This window comes from Myxocyprinus asiaticus, chromosome 42 (genome assembly GCF_019703515.2).
Source record: "Myxocyprinus asiaticus isolate MX2 ecotype Aquarium Trade chromosome 42, UBuf_Myxa_2, whole genome shotgun sequence".
Classification (NCBI taxonomy): domain Eukaryota; kingdom Metazoa; phylum Chordata; class Actinopteri; order Cypriniformes; family Catostomidae; genus Myxocyprinus; species Myxocyprinus asiaticus.
The window spans coordinates 811,383-834,315 of record NC_059385.1 but is presented as its reverse complement, the minus strand read 5'-3'; the positions used below and the strand labels follow the sequence as shown (position 1 = coordinate 834,315).

Genomic DNA, 22,933 nt, shown 5'->3' with positions numbered 1-22,933 from the left:
ATGTATTTCGACTCGTTCCTCCTTTTCTTTAAAAAAGCACAAATGTGTGTTCCAGTGAGACACTTACAATGGAAGTCAATGGGGCCAATTTTTGGAGACAGAAATGTGACGCTTATAATTTTATAAAAGCACTTACATTAATTCTGCTGTTTAATTCGTCATTTTTTTCAGTCATTTTAGGATTTGTGGGATTACGACGTCATGGCAAGGAAGTTGTAAAATTTGACATAACTACACAAAAAAATTAAGTGATTTTATCACAGTAAAATCATGTTAACACACATATTGTTTATGTCTTGTATCTGTACTTTTAAAACTTTTGATTGGCCCCATTGACTTCCATTGTGTCTCACTGTAACACAAATTTATTTATTTTTTTAAAGAAAAGGAGTGACTGGTCGAAATTAATTTCTGTGCTGATCAACATTATGCCACAAATGCTGTCGATTGAGCTTAACTCATATTGAACCCGGAATATTCCTTTAATTACAGCCATAAATTATAAAATGGTTATCATTGTGTGGATCATTGAGATGAATTGTGAACTTAATTTAATGATTTTAGTGCATTGCTACATGGTTGCTAGGATAATATGGGTGGTTGCTAGGGGGTTGCTAAGGGGTTTGAAGTGTTTTTAGTACATTGCTGTGTGGTTGCTAGGGTGTTGATGGAGGTTGCCAGGGCATTGCTATGTGGTTGCTAGGGTGTTGTGGATTGTGCCCATGGCATGAATCCACGTTTTCATGAAACAAAATGTACATTTCATAGTGGGGGGGGGGGGGATTTAAATGTAATGGAACCCAAAACCTACAGTGTAGCTACTAAATGAACAGCTTAAATTGTCTGGATTCAGTCAGATTTACTGAATATAAAGTGTTTGTGTTTGTCACTGTGTGTGTTAACTTGCATCAAGCACGATACACATCTTTTTTTAAACAACGTGTGAGTCGTTTCCTCCCAGGCCCGGTTCTACAGGGGTGCTAGAGGTCATTAAAGCACCCTCAATCGGATAACGTTTGTGCATTATTGCATCTTCACTTTATCTAGTAGAGCACCCCCAAAATATTCAGAAGTACCCTCAGAGATTTTGATCTGGAACCAGGCCTGTTCCTTCCATTACATTATATTTAAAAAAATATATGTTTATAGTGCATTTTTAATGTGTTTTCTGCCGAGTTCAGTGTGCTGCACATGGCCGGGTCCAGGGGTCCCAGACTGACAATGAAACAATCATCGTTGCTCCCTCTAAACATACAAGTGCCCCGCAAAAGATGGCATTCTAGTGCTGCATATGGCTAAAACAGGCTCAAAACTACACACACACTTCTGAGATGCAACACAGCATTGTTCTGTGAACACTGTAACTTGTCTATTAATATGGTAAGTGAAGTAAATACCAGGGTTCCCACGATCATGGAAATATTAAGGAATTCTTTATTTTATTCGGTCTGGAAAAATCGTAAAAGTTAATGGCCACTTTTGCATGCAATATAAAACAGGCTTCACCTTTTTCATTAGTTGTGTCATATGTTTCTGTTCCAATTTCTAGTTTGAGGGTTGTCAGAAGGCGTTCTCGCGACTCGAGAACCTCAAAATCCACCTGAGGAGCCACACGGGTGAGAAACCGTATGTGTGTCAACACCCGGCCTGTCAGAAAGCCTTCAGCAACTCCAGCGATCGCGCCAAACACCAGCGCACGCACGTCGACACGGTGAGTCCAACCTAAAATCTCAAATCCATCATGTGAGACTGTCTCAACAGATCTGCAAACAGCATGCAAAGAAGCATTTGTCGTAACAGGTTGCGCTGCTCTGTGCGTCTCTCTGCAGAAACCGTATGCGTGTCAGATCTACGGCTGCACGAAACGCTACACAGACCCCAGCTCGCTGCGCAAGCACGTCAAGTCCCACTCCTTCAAAGAGCAACAAGCCAGAAAGAAGGTATCAGTCTCCTTACATCAGATATCTGACTAGAATAAATCAGACTTTAATAGGCCACATATACACTGAAAAGTTTTGGGAGTGGCAACCACATTTAAATGTGAAAGTAATTGTTTTACGATGTTAAAATAGTCATTTCTCCTATCTCAGCTTAATATGTAGAGACCACTATACGCAAGCCATTGGTATGGCCAGTACAACATGCGTTACATATCTGAAGAGAGGTGTTGATGACAAAGTGTCTAAACTTGTAACTTGTTAGCAGCATTGTGTAGGAGATGTTCATTATCACAGAGGAAAAACATAAAGGTCACGTCACCATAGATACAGATTCCTCAGGTAGATGTTTCTGAGAGAGAGAGAAAACGTTATGTAGAACGACACCCCCACCACCTCGCTTGAACCGGTCCAGTGTGTACTGTATATATTCACTTCATTATGACCAATGATTAATATGAATTACACTGAATATATTGTTTGAGTAACTAAATATATCGCGCTGTGCTGCTGGTCAGGAGCTCCAAATGCAACCGTGTTTCAAGCAGTAGTGTGATGCCATATGCTCAAGACAAACTCCTGAACGTTCAACTCAATTAAGCAACAGATTATCAGCCAATTATCCGAGTCATTATCTCCAGCTCATTTCTGTTCTCTAGTTATCTGTTTGCTTTATTAAAATTTGGAAAGCATATTCAGTCTGTGTAACAGGTCCTGCTCTACCCGCTCCGCACGAGGCCAGGGGAGTGAGGTTTACACAAACGGCACAGCACGTACCAGCTGGCTACCGTTACATCAGCATGAAAACTAAATTATTGAAGACTTTAATACATATTGATTGACTTGCTCTGCCTGTGAAACGATTTTTCTTTTCATCCATATAGCTGTTTTGCAATTGTTTTAGCAAAGCTAACGTGTGGCTCCATTCTGGTATGGAACACCTGCTTTTCACTATCTAATCATAAAAAGATGGACTGGATAAATCACTGTGAAATACATCACATTATGGAAGTCAGATTGGTTGCAAATGCACTTTAAGCTCAGGACTGACGTATTTCAAATGTATTTGATGTGATGTAGTTGAGACGCAGCACTGAGATCAATCAGGACGGACTCACTGAATGTTTGACCATTCAGCCACTGCAGCATAACCTCTCCCCACTGGACCTGATTGAGACCAAGCACCAGTCACCCACTGATGATATGTACACAGGTATGAAACACTTTGAGCACAACAGCTCACGGGAAAAGTCACGAGTTCAAGCAGATGTCTGATTATATTTGAATGAATCATTACCATGGTAACCATAGCCAAAATACCATAGTCAGTGCAGTTATTGTTTCAACTGTGAAATCTCCTTCAAACAATGTAGCAGCTTTGAGAATCTTTGTGTCATTTTGTTTCATTTCTTGTTTGATGTTCTTCTTAATAGTAAGAAATAATTCATATCAATAATTATATTGTTAATAGTGCAGATGTCAATTCCTGATATCAACAACTGAATTTCAACTAGTAAAAATACTTTTTTGATGTCTGTAATTTTGGTTTTCACTAGTTGCAATGTTTATTTCAGATTAGGGATGTGTATCAAATTGCTGAAGCATTTATCACGGTATTGAATTACAAAACAGGTTGAAAGAAAAATAAATTTTATTGTTGTTCTTAATTACAAGATTTAGTTAGCTGTTTTATACTTTTTAAATAAAAAGATCATAAAAGAAAGTAACTTTGCAAAGATCAAGCCACATAAGGTTCAAAGACACATGGTGTCCAATGCTTCTGTTTTACATTTACAAATGAACAAGTAACAACAGTGGTTATATTTTGAGGGAAAATTTTAAGAGAAAAAGAAACATGAATTTGAGTTTTCCTATTACTGTAAGAGTGTTGGGAATGTTGATTTATTGATGGTAATGTTACAGTGCATATCTAGACATTTTCACTGTATTTTAAAGATAACAATATTGTGCATGTTAATTATCATGGTATACCTTATTATTGAATATCAGTAAATGTCTATTTCAGATATCTAAATTGTGATTGTGACAAAAAAGAAAGCCTTTTAATATATAAAATTCATTTACAGATATCAAAAATGTGCATTTTCAGGGTCTGGGTATCTCAGCGAGTATTGACACTGACTATCAGGGCGTGCTGAGTGACTCCAGCCAGGTCTCCTTAGCAACCACATTGGCCCAGTTGCTAGGGAGGGTAGAGTCACATGGGGTAACCTCCTCGTGGTCGCGATTAGTGGTTCTCGCTCTCAATGGGGCGTGTGGTAAGTTGTGTGTGGATCATGGAGAGTAGCATGAGCCTCCACATGCTGTGAGTCTCCGTGGTGTCATGCACAACGAGTCACGTGATAAGATGCACGGATTGACAGTCTCAGATGCGGAGGCAACTGAGACTTGTCCTCCACCACCCGGATAGAGGCAAGTAACTGCGCCACCACGAGGACCTACTAAGTAGAGGGAATTTGGCATTCCAAAATGGGGAGAAAAAATAAATAAATAAATAAACATTTTGCATTTTCACTAGTTTTGATATTGGAATTTATAGTAGTAAGAAATTAATTATAGACATCTGTAAGTTAATGACAGACCATTGTGAAATTCCACTTGTGAAAATGCAGTTACAGATATCAAGAGTTACAGTTTTTGTTAGTGGATTTTGAATTTTTTATATCAAGGATAGGTATTTTCACGAGTACGTTTTTACAAGTGAAGTCCAAATTACTCATACCAAAATTAACAATTTCACTAGTAGTAATTCCATTGCTGATATCAAGAATTCAATTTCCATTTTAAGAATCAAGAATAAAAATGTAGATATCTATCATTTATATCCTGCAAATGATTTAAAGGGCTTGCAATAGTAAATTCGGGTATTTTGGCAGAAACTACCATAGTCAGTTTTTGTAAGAGTGGTGCAAATTGAAGCAAAAGTGGCTTAAATCAGGTCACATCGGTGTCAAAGGTGTAATGATTTTCTATTTTGTCTTCTGTTGATGTGTAAGGTGTCTTTACTGTAAACCAGCCCAGCCAAACTCCTAACCTGCACAGTGCAATGCAGATCACAGCTGGTCCACAGACCCACCAGAACCATCAGAATCTGCTCTCCCCAAACGGACCCCATATGCCATTGCCTCGCTTACTGCAGAATAACAACAGGTATTGGATGATGGGATAAGCAGTTTCTTAATTTATAGAATGATTAATTATCTGTTCGCATTTAAGAGAATAATAACTACATTCAGGGGTGTAGATTCCAGGAGGGATGGGGGAGAGGTAACCACCCCAATATCTATACCATGATCAATGTAATCATGTAAATGCTTCACACCGCAACCCCCCCCAATGTTCAAGACAAATCTACACGCTTGACTACATTTGATTCACGGCTGCTATTTTACTACCCTGAGAAACTAAACAACCCCTTTCCTCTGAAACTTCCCTGCTGGGCTGAAAATTACCAGCGAGTTCACTTGATGCTTTAAAGAAATAGAAGAACTAAAAAAAAAAAAAACACACACAGAATGGATGTCTGTTCATGCATCTATGAGCGGAGAAAATAAAGGTACATTTGCATTCTGTCAAAGATCAGAGTGGCGAAAGACAGGTTAGCCACGACATGAAGCTGGCATCACTTCTATCCGCGAGTGTCTGTGACGGTCTTTTCAAGCTTGATGAATCGAGTCTAATAATCTGCGCTGCTCGTGTGAATGCTGTATGTTTTTTCTATTGCTATGTCTTGGTCGAGCTTCCCTGAACTGAATTGCAGTCTAGTTTACATTCATTTTGAGTTTCCCTTGGCAGAATACATCGTGGTAACCAATTTAAATGCTTCAACTCTTTTCCTCTGATCTGCGACAAATGCGTTCTTGCACATTGGTTGTCATGGCTTTATGGCTGTAAACTCGTTGTTGCAATAATCCGATTCAAATAAAGCAGCATTTTCTCTCATGAAAAGCTCCACTTGCGCTTTTGTGCATTTAACACATCTGCTATGGCAAAAGTGTTTGTGAAGAGGTTTATAATTTTGGACTGCCAGCTCATAGACGTGCATTCCTTCATTGCTGTTCTTCAAAGGCACTGAGGAACCTTTTCTGCCTCTCTGGAAGCAGATGCACATGGCTTCTTGCCGCTCGCGATTGTTCCAGCACCAGCGGTGGGCACGCCATACGCCGCGGGATCTAGGCAAGACAATTGGCTTGCGCGATGAAGACCGTGTTGCTCTGAAGGGCCACACATTAGCGGATGCTATAGCCACTGACCAGAGCGGAGCAGGAATTCAATAAGTGAATCATAAAATGTGAGGAATACCGCTGAAGAGCAAGGCAATGGGATTGCTTTAATTACCTCACTGTGTGGTAAATCAGTTGTGAAATACCTCTGACCCCTGTTTTCACAAATTGTCTAAATGCAGTTTCTCTGTTCTCGTGCCACAGTTCTGATGTACTTGTTACATCCATGAAAACAAACGCAATGCTGCTTTGGACGCCTGTTTGCAAACAGTTAGAATCAAAGTGCTCAAAGAGCACAATAGAGGTGATTCGAAAAGAAAATCAAGCAAAAAAAATTATAATTACGAGAGTAATAGCTAGGGTTAATCTTTAAAATTAATTAAACCTCTGTTTAGATTTTATGAAAATGCAGAGGCGTAACAACTAGATCTGGGCTGTACAAATAATATAGTTATTTTTTGTGTGAAATTAATAAAAAATGGCTTACATGTTAAAAGGAATATTCCTTTTACTTTGTAAAATGAATAGTTCTTAATCTAAATTAGATCAGAGCTGTGTTTGAAACCATTGTACTGTAAAATAGCCGAAACACACATACACATACACACACACACACACACACACACCCCAGTAAAATGTAAACAACACACTTCACAGAAAGGAATTAACCAACAAAAGAGAATAAAACTATGCATTTTAAAATATATATATACTGTGTATTTATATGGTAACACTTTACAACATTAGTTAACATGAACGAACAATGAAAAACACTTTTACAGCATTTACTAATATTGGTTCATGTTAATTTCAGCTTAGTAATATATATTTTTTTTTAATCAAAAGTTGTATATTTTAACATGAGTTAATGCACTATGAACTAACAATGAACAACTGTATTTTTATTAACTTAAATTAACAAAGATTAATAAATGCTGTGAATATATATATATATATATATATATTGTTCATGATACCTAATGCATTAACTAATGTGAGCGAATGATGCTTATTGTAAAGTGTTGCCATTTATATATATATACACAGTACTGTGCAAAAGTTTTAGGCTGTTGTGAAAAATACTGTATAGTAAAAAATAATGCGAAGAATAACACCACTTCATACAAAGTGCAGTAAACATAAAAAATAATCTATATTTGGTATGAGCACAGTAGAATCAAGTCTTTTACAAGTGTTCAGTGTTTTCATACTGTATATAGAAATATATTAGATGTAGATATACATTTATAGGCAATATACATTGTAGTTGTCACAACCATGCTTTATGCCTAATTAACGTTTGATAGGGAGTTAAGCTTTTAAATGGGATCTCATATAAACTCAGCAAAAAAAGAAACATCCTCTCACTTTCAACTGCTTTTATTTTCAGCAAACTTAACATGTGTAAATATTTGAATGAACATAAAAAGATTCAACAACTAAGACATAAACTGAACAAGTTTCACAGACATGTGACTAACAGAAATGGAATAATGTGTCCCTGAACAAAGGAGGGGTCAAAATCAAAAGTAACAGTCAGTATCTGGTGTGGCCACCAGCTGCATTAAGTACTGCAGTGCATCTCCTCCTCATGGACTGCACCAGATTTGCCAGTTCTTGCTGTGACATGTTACCCCACTCTTCCACCAAGGCACTTGCAAGTTCCTGGACATTTCTGGGGGGAATGGCCCTAGCCCTCACCCTCCGATCCAACAGGTCCCAGACGTGCTCAATGGGATTGAGATCCGGGCTCTTCGCTGGCCATGGCAGAACACTGACATTCCTGTCTTGCAGGAAATCACGCACAGAATGAGCAGTATGGCTGGTGGCATTGTCATGCTGGAGGGTCATGTCAGGATGAGCCTGCAGGAAGGGTACACATGAGGGAGGAGGATGTCTTCCGTGTAACGCACAGTGTTGAGTTTGCCTGCAGTGACAACAAGCTCAGTCTGATGATGCTGTGACACACCGCCCCAGACCATGACGGACCCTCCACCTCCAAATCGATCCCGCTCCAGAGTACAGGCCTCGGTGTAATGCTCATTCCTTCGATGATAAACACGAGTCCGACCATCACCCCTGGTGAGACAAAACCGCGACTAGTCAGTGAAGAGCACTTTTTGCCAGTCCTGTCTGGTCCAGTGAAGGTGGGTTTGTGCCCATAGGTGACACTGTTGCTAGTGATGTCTGGTAAGGACCTGCCTTACAACAGGCCTACAAGCCCTCAGTCCAGCCTCTCTCAGCCTATTGCGGACAGTCTGATCTCTGATGGAGGGATTGTGTGTTCCTGGTGTAACTCGGGCAGTTGTTGTTGCCATCCTGTACCTGTCCCGCAGGTGTGATATTCGGATGTACCGATCCTGTGCAGGTGTTGTTACCTGCCACTGCGAGGACGATCAGCTGTCCTTCCTGTCTCCCTGTAGTGCTGTCTTAGGCGTCTCACAGTACGGACATTGTAATTTATTGCCCTGGCCACATCTGCAGTCCTCATGCCTCCATGCAGCATGCCTAAGGCACGTTCACGCAGACGAGCAGGGACCCTGGGCATCTTTCTGTTGGTGTTTTTCAGAGTCAGTAGAAAGGTCTCTTTAGTGTCTTATAACTGTACCTTAATTGTCTACCGTCTGTAAGCTGTTAGTGTCTTAATGACCGTTCCACAGGTGCATGTTCATTCATTGTTTATGGTTCAATGAACAAGCATGAAAAACATTGTTTAATCCCTTTACAATAAAGATCTGTAAAGTTATTTGGATTTTTACAAAATTATCTTTAAAATACAGTGTCCTGAAAAAGGGACGTTTCTTTTTTTGCTGAGTTTTTGTGTAACCATGGCAACTAGACATTTAAAGCTAATGCGATTTTATGAAGTATATTTAGAGTGGATGATTAGATGTAATGTGACAGATGGTGAAAATGCATGATTTTGGGTCATTTGGCATTCAATGCTTAGTAAAAACAGTTTTGTACCCTGTCATCTCTCAGGTTTAGGGTTCCCGAGTTGCATCATGTGACCACCGGCCCCCCACCGCTGCTGCCCGCTTCAGTTCTTCGGTCATCGCATCACACGGTGACCCAGAACACCCACAAACTACCCAGATACTCCAACCATCCCAGATCACCTCACCCCGCTCTTCATAACAGTATGTTACGATTTCAACCGATTTATCTGATGTTTTTCATCTATTAGCAGGGCTGTAAAGAATGGTGTAAATTACCCCTTTAAAACGCAGAGAGATATTGTATTGATATCTTAACTGAACTTTAAATATTAAAAGCTCTCTGTGGTATCCATACAGATAATATGCACATGTTCAAAAGGCGTATGTGCACTGTGCAGTAAGGAGATATGCAGTAATGCATATTTAAGACGTGACTGTGACCAACAAACAAGCTGAACATCACTGAATGATTCACAAATTGGTTCTTCATTCTCAGGAGCAACAGATGGCAGTCTGTCAGACAAAGTCAAAAATAGATCCCTCTAATACACATCTAATCTCATCATACAGATTGTATAAAGTTCAAAATTTCCAAGCTCAAATTACACTATTGAGGAACCTTAAAGCTTAAAGGAATAGTTACATGTATTGGTTCAATACTACCTTTATCTTTTTGTTATTCTGAAGATGAAATGTTTAATAATGGGATGCTTAGGGGCCTGGGTAGCTCAGTGGTAAAATACACTGGCTACCACCCCTGGAGTTCGCTAGTTCGAATCTCAGGGTGTGCTGAGTGACTCCAGCCAGGTCTCGTAAGCAACCAAATTGGCCCGGTTGCTAGGGAGGGTAGAGTCACATGGGGTAACCTCCTTGTGGTCGCTATAATGTGGTTTGTTCTCAGTGGGGCGCGTGGTGAATTGAGTGTGGTTGCCGCGGTGGATGGCATGAAGCCTCCACACGCGCTATGTCTCCGTGGCAACGCGCTCAACAAGCGACGTGATAAGATGCGCGGGTTGAGTGTCCCAGACGCGGAGGCAACTGGGATTCATCCTCCGCCACCCGGACTGAGGCGAATCACTATGCGACCACGAGGACTTAGAGCGCACTGGGAATTGGGCATTCCAAATTGGGAGAAAAAGGGGAAAAAATACCCCCAAAAAAACAAAAAAAACAACAAAAAAAATAATGGGATGCTTGATTGTAATGTTTACACCCTTATTGTGGAATTTATTGCTATGTATATTTGTTTTTAATGGCAGTAAATAGTTTATCCAACAATGAAAATTATGTTATTAACTCACCCTCATGTCATTCCAAACCTGTAAGACTTTCTTTCTTTAATATTAGATTTTACATTTAAATTTAGTCATTTTGCAGGCGTACGTATTTGACCATCACATGTGAGAAATCGCCAACAAGCTGGAGGTCGATCTAATAGGAACACACACACAGAAATCTGCCTAGTATTTTCTGCTCTCTGCATCTTTAGAAACTGTATAAATGGATACCTTAAAATCATGCCGAAAGTTCATTTGCGATATATCACGAATATGTATATATGCTATATACAGGGGCGGATTTACGATTTCTGAGGCCTCAAGCAACCGACCAAACATCGGGAGCCTGGGTAGCGCAGTGGTAAAAGATGCTGGCTACCACACCTGGAGTCATGAGTTCGAACTTCAGCCAGGTCTCCTAAGCAACCAAATTTGCCCGGTTGCTAGGGAGGGTAGAGTCACATGGGGTAACCTCCTCATTATAATGTGGTTCGTTCTCGGTGGGGCGCGTGGTGAGTTGGGCGCAGATGCCGCAATGGATGGTGTGAAGCCACCACACGCGCTATGTCTCCATGGCAACACACTCAACAAGTCACGTGATAAGATGCATGGGTCAGCAGTCTCAGACGTGGAGGCAACTGGGATTCATCCTCCGCCACACGGATTGAGGCGAATCACTACGAGACCACGAGAACTTAGAGCACATTGGGAATTGGGCATTCCAAATTGGGAGGAAAAAAAAAAAAAAAAAATTTAGTTAAAGATAATTAATGCATGTTTTCCAGTTTATCCACAATATAGTAATTAAAAAAAATCAATATTTACCTACATAAATGTATACAAAAAAATTTGAACAGTGTGCAAAACCTACTACTTCACCCAGGAACATTTTGGTATTCACTTATTTATTAATTTTATAACCCAACAATTATTTATTGTCCAGTTTGCCATTATAATGTGATACAGTATTTTTATTACTTCGAGGATTTGTTGTATACAGTAGTAATATATTCCTGTCTTATTTGAGGCTGTATTTTACGTAAGCATTGTAGGCAACATTCGTAACTAACAATAAACATACAAAGCAGAGCAGAAGAAAAAAAAACATTGCCGTTTATCAAGCGCTGAAATTTGCTTGTTGCAGAACAATCTGGAATAATGTTAAACATTGTAGCAGTCCCCTCTTTGCAGCATGAACTTGTTCAGAACGTTAAATCTTTGTGACACCTGTGCTAAAAAAAACAAAAACAATCTAAACACAGTTCAACGACTGATACAGAACGCAGGTGTCTCGGCATGCATTTTTGAAACCTGAAGCTCTTATTAAATTGACACAGTGTCTAAAAATGTGCCAATCCTCCGCAAGACACTGAAGAAACAGCGAGACGCGGTGCAGCAGGTATGGACGTTCGTCCAGCGTGTGTTTACACAGGAAACAATGGCAAAACAGAGCAGAAGCAGGCAAAAACACGTTCGGTGTGAACAGCCCCTAACTCATCCGTTTGAATGTATCTGTGAGTGAGAGTGTGTGCGCGAAACAATTTCGGACGGCCTATATATTTTTTCATAAATTACAAACCCGAACCCTACTTAAAAAAACTCAGCTGTCCCGACCCCAGTGGCTTCTAATGTGAACCGCTCTAAGAGCGCTGACAACAGCGTATTTGCACGTGTACCCCCTCAAGCATTTTTTGCAACGCTTTCCTACCGGGGGGGGGGCCCCCTGACATCCGGGGCCCCACACAATTGCGTAGTTTGCATGGTGGTTAAAACTGCTACTGGCTATATATCTTACAGTCTTACTGACCACCACTAATATTCTTAATAATTCATCTTAACGTCTTGCACCACCATCCACCCCTTACCTGACACAGTCATTAATATTCAAAGGCCTCTTTCTCAAGAGGGCTTACACTGGATGTAAAAGCAGAATCCTTAATTAACTGGTCCGCATGCAAAACTGTTTTTAAATAAGTCTTTATGCAGTAATCACAAACGACTGTGGCTGAGAAAAGGAACAGTTGTCATGTGACAACGCTCCCCTTGTGCATTTATTCGCCACTTCAGAAGAGGTCGGACAATAATGTACACATTAATAATGATACTGAGAATGTTTAATAGTCATTTAAATGAAAACAAAAACATAGTATAAAGTTAAAGTATTTTCTATGTAGTCAAATTGCCCAAATATTGGTCAGGACATTTCCGATCTTCTGAAAGTAGGTAGGGACATGTCGTATCCATGGTAACAGTAGACTTTTATTATGGTAAAATCTGTCTCACTGTAGTAAATCCCAATAAACGGTTTCCCTTAGCTAAGAGAAGTGTCAAAGAGATTATATGCAACACCCGCATGTCATTTCATCACACTTGTGTTATACTTAAGGTGTTTTATGCAACCGGGCACTGAGTTCCTCAGTTCTTTTCAGGTGATTCATGAAAAAGATTGAAATACACATGGGACTTTTATTTTGAAATGTCTGTTCTCCCAGTTATGAGCTCACTGACGGCTGATTCGCTGAGAAAGTGAATCTGATTCAAACTGCTAACCTGTGCCCAGTTGCATAAAGCACCTTAAGATAGTTTACTGCACCAAAAGCAGCTTGAAAGAAAACACATTAAATACGTGCACATACAGGCTTCTTGAAATACAACAGAGGTGCAATGTGCTGACAACATATTTCAGAGCCAAGCAGAACTATAAAAGCATTCCATATCTCAGTATAAAAATTCCATGATTTTTTTAAAAGATTTTATTAATTTGCATGACTTTTCCAGGCATGGAAAACTCAGTGTTAAAATTTCCCAATATTTCCAGGTTTTCCATGACCATGTGAACCCTGAATTTGCAAAATCAACAAGAGAACGACACCACACACACACATATCCATTAAATTGCAGATGCAACAAATTACATATTTACACATTTTAAAACATTGTACACTGTTTTTCCGAATAGGAGTTAATTCGATTATTAGCATTTTAAATTGATTATTGACCAACACTAATATTTCAAGATCGATGCATATTGATTGGCAGGATAAGTAATCAACGCATGGAGGAAACGAGTGAATCGTTACACCAATAATTATAATAGTACCATAGAATATTTTCCTAGTCTTTTGAAGTCATGTGATAGCTTTGTGTGAGGAACAAAACCAGATTTATGTTATTTACTGATAATCTTCTTCGCCACCACAGCTATCAAATCTCATTTGGACGGCTCTGTGTACTTTTTAGATACTTTTATGGTTCTTATTTGTCCTTTTTGGAGCTTGACGTTATAAACAGGGCTCCAGACTGCGACTAAAATGGTGGCAAATGTGACCAAAAATAATTGATTGTGACAATAATTTAAAATCTAAATGCAGTTTCATTTCTCATATTATGTGACGGTCAAATATGTACTCCTGCAATAGTTTTTCTATCATGAAAAAAATCGCCTTGACCTAATGTACTCTTCAGTTGGTTCTATAAACTAAGCCATCTTGTTTTTTAGAAACCTTTTAACTCTTAACGTACACTTAAGGTGAAGTTTTCCCAACCTTAAGGTTTACATAGAAATATGGCACTTAAGGGGATTTATGCAACACATAACATGTTTTAAGGGCATTCTTAAAACAAAAAAACAAAAAAAAAAAAACTTCCAAAACTGAAAGGGATCATGACGTTTTACTTGTAATACCCACATAAATAACACTTAATGGTTATTTTCTGCAACTCCCTTAAATTTAAGGGAAACTTTAGGGTGTTCTTTTTTTTTTCCTTTTCTCCCCAATTTGGAATGCCCAATTCCCAATGCGCTCTAAGTCCTCGTGGTGCGTAGTGACTCGCCTCAATCCGGGTGGTGGAGGACGAATCTCAGTTGCCTCCGCGTCTGAGACCGTCAATCCGTGCATCTTATCACGTGGCTTGTTGAGCGCGTTACCGTGGAGACGTAGCGCGTGTGGAGTCTTCACGCTATTCTCCGCGGCATCCACGCACAACTCACCACATGCCCCACCGAGAGCGAGAACCACATTATAGCGACCACGAGGAGGTTACCCCATGTGACTCTACCCTCCCTAGCAACCGGGCCAATTTGGTTGCTTAGGAGACCTGGCTGGAGTCACTCAGCACACCCTGGATTTGAACTCACGACTCCAGGGGTGATAGTCAGCGTCAATACTCGCTGAGATACCCAAGCCCCCCACTTTAGGGTGTTCTTAAGGGAAAATTACACTTAAATATTTTTTCTTTATTTTTCTTGCCTAAGACACATTATTAGGAGGAGTATTTAAAGAATCCTATTATTGCATTTTAAAAAATACAGAACTGAATCTTTAATCGAATTGAATTTATATTCATTGTGTATTGAAATCGAATCTTGTAAAAAGGGTCCATTCCTTCAAATGAAAGACATAGAAAAGTAGTTCAATTTACAGTAGTTAGATTGCACTAGCAACATCACAAAACAGTGCTTTGATGTGCCAAATCTTGGTTAGTGAATATTGAAAATCTTTAATAACACTCCTCAGATTTCTCTGGTGATGCTCAGAGCATGTTCTCATACAGCGACTCACCGCTCGCTGCCAAGCACATCACGTCCTGTTCCATGATGCAGATGAACATGTTTGAGGACAATCCGTGTTCTTCAGACTCGTCTCAGCAGAACCTCGAGCTGGTCCACAGAACTCTGTCAGGCGACTCTGGTAAAACACAAACAAATACTTTCAGTCAGCTTGATATGAACTGTGCAAACAAGCGTGCTAGTCTTACACAGAGATGTAATACTTTTAATGGTCTGTGTGTGTTTGTGACAGCAGTGTTTGATTGCCCGGCCCCAACCGAGGAGTTTTTGGATGAGCAGGTGCCTTCAGTTTCCGAAGACAATTATCTTCACATCCGCATGGTGGAAAGATGCTCGAGCCAGATCTCATGTGTTTATACCGAAGGGTGAACGTTACTTGAGCCACGTAAATCAATGAGGTAGAACTGGGAAGAATTTTCCTCTTGTAAGCCCAATCAGTGAGAGGAATTTGCCCCAAAAAGTATTTGGACACTTAAAGAAATAGTTCACCCAATAATGACAATTGTCTCATCATTTACTCACCCTCATGACGGCTCAAACTCGCATGACGTTCTTCCTTTTGCTACACAAATGAAGATATTGTTATGGAGATATGAGGTGTTTTCAACCTGGTCTCACAGAATGAACGTTACTCTACTGTATATACATTTTTGCAAACCGACTTGTATGTGCCGCTGCAGTTTCCTGGTGAATATGAACAGACCCACCTACATATACACACTTATTCCTATGTTATTAGCTTGCTTGGTAGCTCACCTGATAGAGCGTTGGACTGTGGGATCAACAGCCGTGGTTCAAGTCCACCCAAAGATGCTCAAAAGTGAAAGAGGCATAGAAGAGACACAAAATGACGTGGTTGCTTCAGTTAATGTGTGTCTTTTGGGCAGTGGTAGCTTAGCGGTTAAGGCTCTGGGTTACTGATCAGAAGGTCAGGGGTTCAAGCCCCAGCACTGCCAAGATGCCACTGTTGGGCCCTTGAGCAAGGCCCTTGACCCTATCTGCTCCAGGGGCGCCGTATCATGGCTGACCCTGCACTCTGACCCCAGCCTAGCTGGGATATGTGAAAAAGAAGAATTTCACTGTATATGTGCAAATGTATAATGTGTGATGAATAAAGAAAATTATTATTAAATTATTATTATTTCGAATTTGCATTTTAAAACACTATCGGTTAGGTGTTGGTTTAAGGTAAGGATGTTTGTTTTGTAAAACTCTCATTTATCTTTTCGGTCACTAATGTTTAGGTTTAGGGTAAACCTTTAGGTTAGGGAGGTACGTTTTACTTATTAAAACCTCCATTTAAAATTCACCTTAACCTCATCTGACTACAACCTCATTTCACTTGGTTTTGGCGCCCCCTGCTGGACATTTCACCTTAAAAATGCAGCCAAACGTGTAATGAAGCGCGTAATCACAGTTTTCCAAAACGTTGCAATGCTCACGTACATTTCATGAGACCAGGCGGAGTATTTTTTTCCATCCAATACAAGTCTATGGGGTCGAAACACTTTCAAGCTCCAAAAAGGACATAAAGGCATTATAAGGTAATTCATACAACTCCAGTGGTTTAATCCATGTCTTCTGAAGCGCGTACAGCGCTCTGCGCACGCATCAAGCACGAGGAAGTGTAATAGAGCTTCAAATCATGATCACGCCAAGGAGACTGCTGATGTCAATATGTCCGGTGAACAAGGAGTTATATTTTGGTCTGTTCTCACCCAAAACCACTATTAAACAACTGGAATTGTATGGATTACCTTTTATGATGCCTTTATGTCCTTTTTGGAGCTTGAAAGTGTTTGACCCCATTGACTTGCATGGCATGGACAAGCAGACATCATATCCTCCATTAAAATATCTTTGTGTTGCAGAAAAAAAGAAAGTCATACAAGCTTGAAACAACATAATGGGTGAGTAAATGATGAGAGAAATATCATTTTTGGGTGAACTGTTTCCTTTAAGTCACTAAAAATGTGTGAATGTGAATAAAACTATTGTTTTATGATTTCAAATCTAACAAACTTCTTTTTATCAAATGTTTTGCTTTAAAAATGATAGGTCTGTTTGCTTAAAAGTGCTACCTTTCGTTTTTAATGAGTAACAAATGCTTTTATATTTTATTATCAAATGCATTAAGTGTGACTTTGGAGTCACTGTATGTAAACAGTATATGCAGAAAATGTCAAAACACTGACAATAAAATGCACTTCTCAAATAAAAGCCATACTTTTATCCATGAACACGAGTTGCCATTGATGTTTGTGTATGAGAGCATGGCAACACTTTTGCTGATCATTGAAAACAGTGATTGTTTATTGTATTTATGGATCATTTGTGTTTTCCATATGTTCTATACCCATCCATTAGTTTGTATGCTACTAAAATATCATAATGAAATCCATTTATTGCTTTTTCTTTAATGCTTATATCCATGTTAAAATCTCGAGCAACCTATCTGGAACATTTTATTTTCTTGGCAGAAAATGCACATTTAAAAGTTGTTTATTGTTTTAGCTTTTGCACAGAAACACACAATCTTCGTTGTAAGAATTCAGAGTAAAGTGGTTTCAATGAGCGTTTTTAAATCTCGCCAGGCTCTCTTTATTCAGCACATGTGGCCAGAATTAAACAAAAGTGACTGATTTTTTCATTTACACATGCAACACATGGGCTATGTTCAGAGTAGCATGCTGTTATACTACTCTTAGTGTTGATGCAGTGTAATTTATTGAGGCAAAAAAGTTATCCAATACCAACTGGGCCTGTTTGGAAAAAGTATTCACCCCCTTAGTTACTAAATCCCCAAATCTATGAAACTGCATTCATAATGAGGTTCAGCTGGACTAGACACACCCAGACCTGATTACTGCCAGCCCTGTTCAATCAAATCAACACCTAAATAGGACTTTTACAGCAGCATGAAGTTGACTATAAGGTCTCATCCAGTAGCACACTATGCCAAAATCGAAAGAAATTCCAGAAATAATGAGGAAAAAGGTGATTGAAATACATCAGTCTGGGAAGGGTTACAAAGCCATTTCAAAGGCTCTGGGACTCCAAAGAACCACAGTGAGAGCCATTATCTCCAAATGGAGAACACTTGACACAGTAGTGAACCTTCCCAGAAGTGGCTGACCTTCCAAAATTCCTCCAAGAGCACAGCGACGACTCATCCAGGAAGTCACAAAAAAGCCAAGGGCAACATCCAAAGAACTGCAGGCCTCTCTCGCATCAATAAAGGTCACTGTTCATGACTCCACTATCAGAAAGACACTGGCCAAAAATGCCATCTATGGAAGAGTGACGAGGCGAAAATCACTGCTAATGAAGAACATTAAGGCTCGTCTGAATTTTGCCAAAACACTCCTTGATGATCCTCAATGCTTTTGGGAGAATGTTCTGTGTACGATGAGTCAAAAGTGGAAGTGTTTGGAAGACAGGGGTCCCGTTACTTCTGATTTAAATCAAACACAGAATTCCTCAAAAAGAACATCATACCTACGGTCAAGCATGGTGGTGGTAGTGTGATGGTGTGGGGATGCTTTGCTGCTTCAGGGCGACTTGCAATAATTGAGGGAAACATGAATTCTGCTCTCTACCAGAAAATCCTAAAGGAGAACGTCCGGTCATCAGTCCGTGAGTTGAAGCTCAAGCACAACTGGATTATACAGCAAGACAATAACCCAAAGCATAGGAGTAAGTCCACCTCTGAATGGCTCAAAAGAAGTAAAATTAAAGTTTTGGAGTGACCTAGACAAAGTCTTGACTTGAACCCGATTGAGATGCTGTGGCAGGACCTTAAATGGGCAGTTCATGCTCGTAAAGTCTCCAATGTGGCTGAACTAAAGCAGTTCTGCAAAGAACAGTGGGCCAAAATTCCCCCACAGTGTTGTGAAAGACTGATCTCCAGTTATCAGAAGCATTTGGTTGCAGTTGTTGCTGCTAAAGGTGGCACAACCAGATATTAAGCTTAAGGGGGCAATTAGTTTTTCACATGGGTGATATAGGTCTGGATAAATTTTTTTTGCTTCAATAAATATATTTGTGCGTGTGTGTGAAAACTGTATTTTCAGTTTACTCAGGTTGTCTTTGTTTTATGTTATATCTCGTTTGAAGTTCTAAAACAATTTAGTATGAAAAATACACAAAAACAAAAATCAGGAAGGGGGCAAATACTTTTCCACAGCACTGTACCTGGATGACTTACATATGTCAAAATGTATTATACAAAAGAGCACACTGTGCAGTACTGTTTCTCACAATGAACTTGAATTTACCATCGATTTTCAGTGTGATGAATGAACCGGAAGCAATATCACCCCTGATTATTAGAAGATTCCTCCCACAAAACTACCGTTTGACCATGAAAACATGGCACACGAGTCATTTAAACTACATTTATGATATTTTATAGTGCTTTCTTGTACATTTTGATGCTTGACAGTATCCTAAATCACCATCCATTTTTGTTGTATGGAATTAAACATGCTGCAACATAAGTTCATGTACCTGTCTGAAGTGTATATCTATATATACCGTGTCTTATACTATTTTTAAGGCATTATAGAGTGTATACCACAGTGCACCCAGCTGAATTATATTTAAAAAGGCTTAAAATAGATATAAAAACAAATAGATCTGCACATCATATTTTTGGGATTTATATTTAAAACACTTTTGTAATTTTATTAACAAAAAATGCTTTTGGATTTCTCGATGTTGTTTAAGGATGTATTGTTTGTTTTTATAGCATCAGCAAAACAAAAGAAAAAGAGTATTTTATTATCAATCTTTCATTGTTGTTTGCCAAATTTTACAAGGCAAATTCGGTATTAGATGCCCTTATTTATTTATATAGTATTTTTATTTTTTAAGAAAACAAGCAATACGTCCAAACCATTTCCCCTTAGAAGAACACCAAAGCTATTAAGACTGTAAACCTGAGCTTCCTCTTTAAATTATTTTAATAACAGGGTCCCCGCAGGTCCTTAAAAATTCTTAAAATGTCTTAAATTCAGTTTTCAAAATTTAAGGCCATTAAAAGTCTTAAATATCTTAAAATGGTATAACAAAAGTCTTAATTATCATTCAAAGAGGTCTTAAATTTATAGCCAGAAAACAGAAATCACAATATGGCCAAATGTAATTATTAAAGAGCAGAAGGCTGTGATTTAATTATGTATGTGCTGCACGCTTCAAAGTGAAGATGGGGCGCTGTTGCACATTCTCTAAGCGTGCAGGGAGCTCATGATACAGTGTTTCCAGCGGTTTCAGAGCGGTTCAAAATCTGTTAATTACTGCTTATTTTTATTTTATGACCATGTTTATTTTACAGCGTTTATATTAGTAATAAGTTGTAGATGATTGCAAGAGTGCATATTTTATGTCCCTTATCTGTTTGTGTGAGCAACTGGGAGTAAAGACATTTCAAAATAAGAGTCCCTGGTGTATTTTCGGCTTGTTTATAGTTATAAGTCCTGCATTATGCACCAAATGCACCTTCTTTATTGTTATTATTATTATTATTATTATTATTATTATTCAAAATTTGGTTTCTTGTTGCCTCTGTGTCTGTGCCCATCATAGTTAGAAAAAAATCGAAGAACATTATTAACACAATATATACATTTTAAAAACTATCGTATGTACGTAAACTCTTATTCGTATGCGTTGATATATTGGTACATAAAGCAGTTTTAATATGATCTGGTGTGGACATACCGTACTCATTTTAATTGTTCAAGTCTTAAAAAAGGTCTTAAAAAGTCTTACATTTTATTTTAAAATCTGTGCAGCATCCCTGGATAAATGCATATTTTATACTTTTATACCTGGTGCTTTTCTCCTATTTCCATTATATAATTTCATGTGTATTTTTTGTTAATACCCTGGCAATAAAAAGTAGGGTACAACAGGGGTCTGGGTATCTCAGCGAGTATTGACGCTGACTATCACACCTGGAGTCACGAGTTTGAATCCAGGGTGTGCTGAGTGACTCCAGCCAGGTCTCCTTAGCAACCAAATTGGCCCGGTTGCTAGGGAGGGTAGAGTCACATGGGGTAACCTCCTCGTGGTCGTGATTAGTGGTTCTCGCTCTCAATGGGGCGTGTGGTAAGTTGTGTGTAGATGCGTTTATATGGCGTTTATATGGTGGATGGCGTGGGCCTCCACACATGCTAGGTCTCCGTGGTAACGCGCTCAACAAGCCACGTGATAAGATCCACGGATTGACGGTCTCAGACGCAGAGGCAACTGAGATTCGTCCTCTACCACCCGGATTGAGGCGAGTAACCACGCCACCACGAGGACTTAGAGCGCATTTTGGGCATTGCAAATTGGGGAGAAAAAGGGGAGAATATCCACCAAAAAAAAATAAATTAAAAAAATAGGGTACAACAGGAACTAAAACTTTATTTTCTACCAAAACACTAAATAGCATAAAAAACGATCACAGTACTTTCATAAACACGTTTGTCACTGTGTAATGTCTAAAGTTTGATTTGGAGGTAATTTGATGTAATACTTAATATTTTTTTTTAAATGTTGCAAATTTATGCTAATGAATATCCTGGAAATGATCACATTTATGTTGCGACAAAATACGTGTGTCATTTTTAATTTTGTCAAAATAAATTAATTATAATAACTGTCCAATAAGTAAAAAGGATAGTATTTGGGGTAAAAAGCCCCCGTTGCAGGAGCTAAACACCCTTATTAAACACATTGACTGATCCAATCATAATGGAGATTCATTTGTTTATAGAATACTTGAGATGTAATGAAATGTCACATGATTGAAATGAACAAGAAATTATTCATCTTTTCTGAAGCATATACCTCAGAAAAGCATCTTGCAGTCTCAAACGTATTTGCATAAGTTGACAACTTGTGCCGTATAATTATTGCCAGGTGTGGGTAAAAGTCCCCCTCTCCACATTTTACTAATTAATTTTATTCAAAACAACCTTCTGTTGTTATATCTTTTTACACAAATTATGTTGCTCCATCAATATTCAATAAAAATGCATTTCATGAATCTTGATACACTTTGTGACCAGACAAAAATAGATTTTTCTTAAGGTGTGCCTTTAGCCCCGCTGTACCCTATACTGTGCAGTACACAGCCGCGCTTTGAAAGGGAAAGTGATTTGGCGCGTGAGCCCCGCCTTTGCTCCGCCTCAACCAAACATGCATAATGAGGTCCCGCCCATACATGTATTATTCAAAACCCGCTAAAAATGTTTCTGTCCAGTATCAGTGGTGTTTCAGTTTTGGACATATATTGAGAAAAGCGCAACAGCAACTACCGTCCCGCCTTACAAAAACGTTGTATATATACTTGTGTTCACACATGTTATAACAGACAGTGTTGGGTAAGTTACTCCAAAAAAAAAAAAGTAATTAATTACTAACTACTAATTGCATCTTCTACAGTGTAATTAGATTACTGTACCAATTGCTCTGTCTGAAAAGTAATTGCATTACTTATTACTAATTACTTTCTAAAACCCTTAACCTCGACTCAACCTGACTTGAAACTGTTCATTTAATTCTTTCAAATAAATTATTCATGAACTGACCAAAGAATTTAAGGGGGCTGCGTTAAATTAGAAAACATACATTTTAACGTTAGACGTTAAAATAACTATAGTATTGTTCTATACTGTATTTAACACAATTACATCAGAAGTAACTGTAAATTACTGGAAAATTAAGAGTAATCCCTTACTTTACTTTTTTCAGTGAAAAAGTAATTTAATTACTTAGCAATGCACTGATAACAGAGGACATGTTTCTCCTGAGAATTCACCTTTTATTGCATTAGGCAAACAATATTTACCTCAGAAATAAAATTCGAGGGCACAGTAATGTATTGGGAGACTGTACGTGTGGCTCGCTGACTCCGCCCATTTCAGTCGGGTTATCATGTCAATCAGCTCTGACTCCTCCCCTCTCCTGCTGCGTC

At 38.8% G+C, this 22,933-nt stretch overlaps 1 protein-coding gene and 1 long non-coding RNA gene across 4 annotated transcripts in view; one reads left to right on the top strand and one right to left on the bottom strand.

Annotated features, from left to right (window-relative positions):
• LOC127433069 (zinc finger protein GLIS3-like) overlaps positions 1 to 19,445 on the top strand; it is a 31,330-nt gene extending 11,885 nt beyond the window's left edge. Inside the window, exons 3-9 of one of the 3 annotated variants that reach the window (XM_051684713.1) lie at positions 1,550 to 1,711; positions 1,830 to 1,940; positions 3,018 to 3,150; positions 4,955 to 5,108; positions 9,164 to 9,321; positions 14,915 to 15,088; positions 15,203 to 19,445. In XM_051684713.1, the coding sequence (XP_051540673.1) occupies positions 1,550 to 1,711; positions 1,830 to 1,940; positions 3,018 to 3,150; positions 4,955 to 5,108; positions 9,164 to 9,321; positions 14,915 to 15,088; positions 15,203 to 15,336 (1,026 nt within the window). In that variant the 3' untranslated portion in view covers positions 15,337 to 19,445. Of the gene's footprint in view, positions 1 to 1,549; positions 1,712 to 1,829; positions 1,941 to 3,017; positions 3,151 to 4,954; positions 5,109 to 9,140; positions 9,322 to 14,914; positions 15,089 to 15,199 lie in introns of those variants that run through there. The other 2 variants (XM_051684712.1, XM_051684714.1) reach the window with 2 other exon arrangements.
• The window catches only part of LOC127433116 (uncharacterized), an 83,424-nt gene that overhangs the window by 16,221 nt on the left and 44,270 nt on the right, over positions 1 to 22,933 (bottom strand). Inside the window, exon 3 of the long non-coding RNA XR_007895848.1 lies at positions 14,960 to 15,085. This is a non-coding gene — a long non-coding RNA (uncharacterized LOC127433116). The remainder of the gene's footprint in view (positions 1 to 14,959; positions 15,086 to 22,933) is intronic.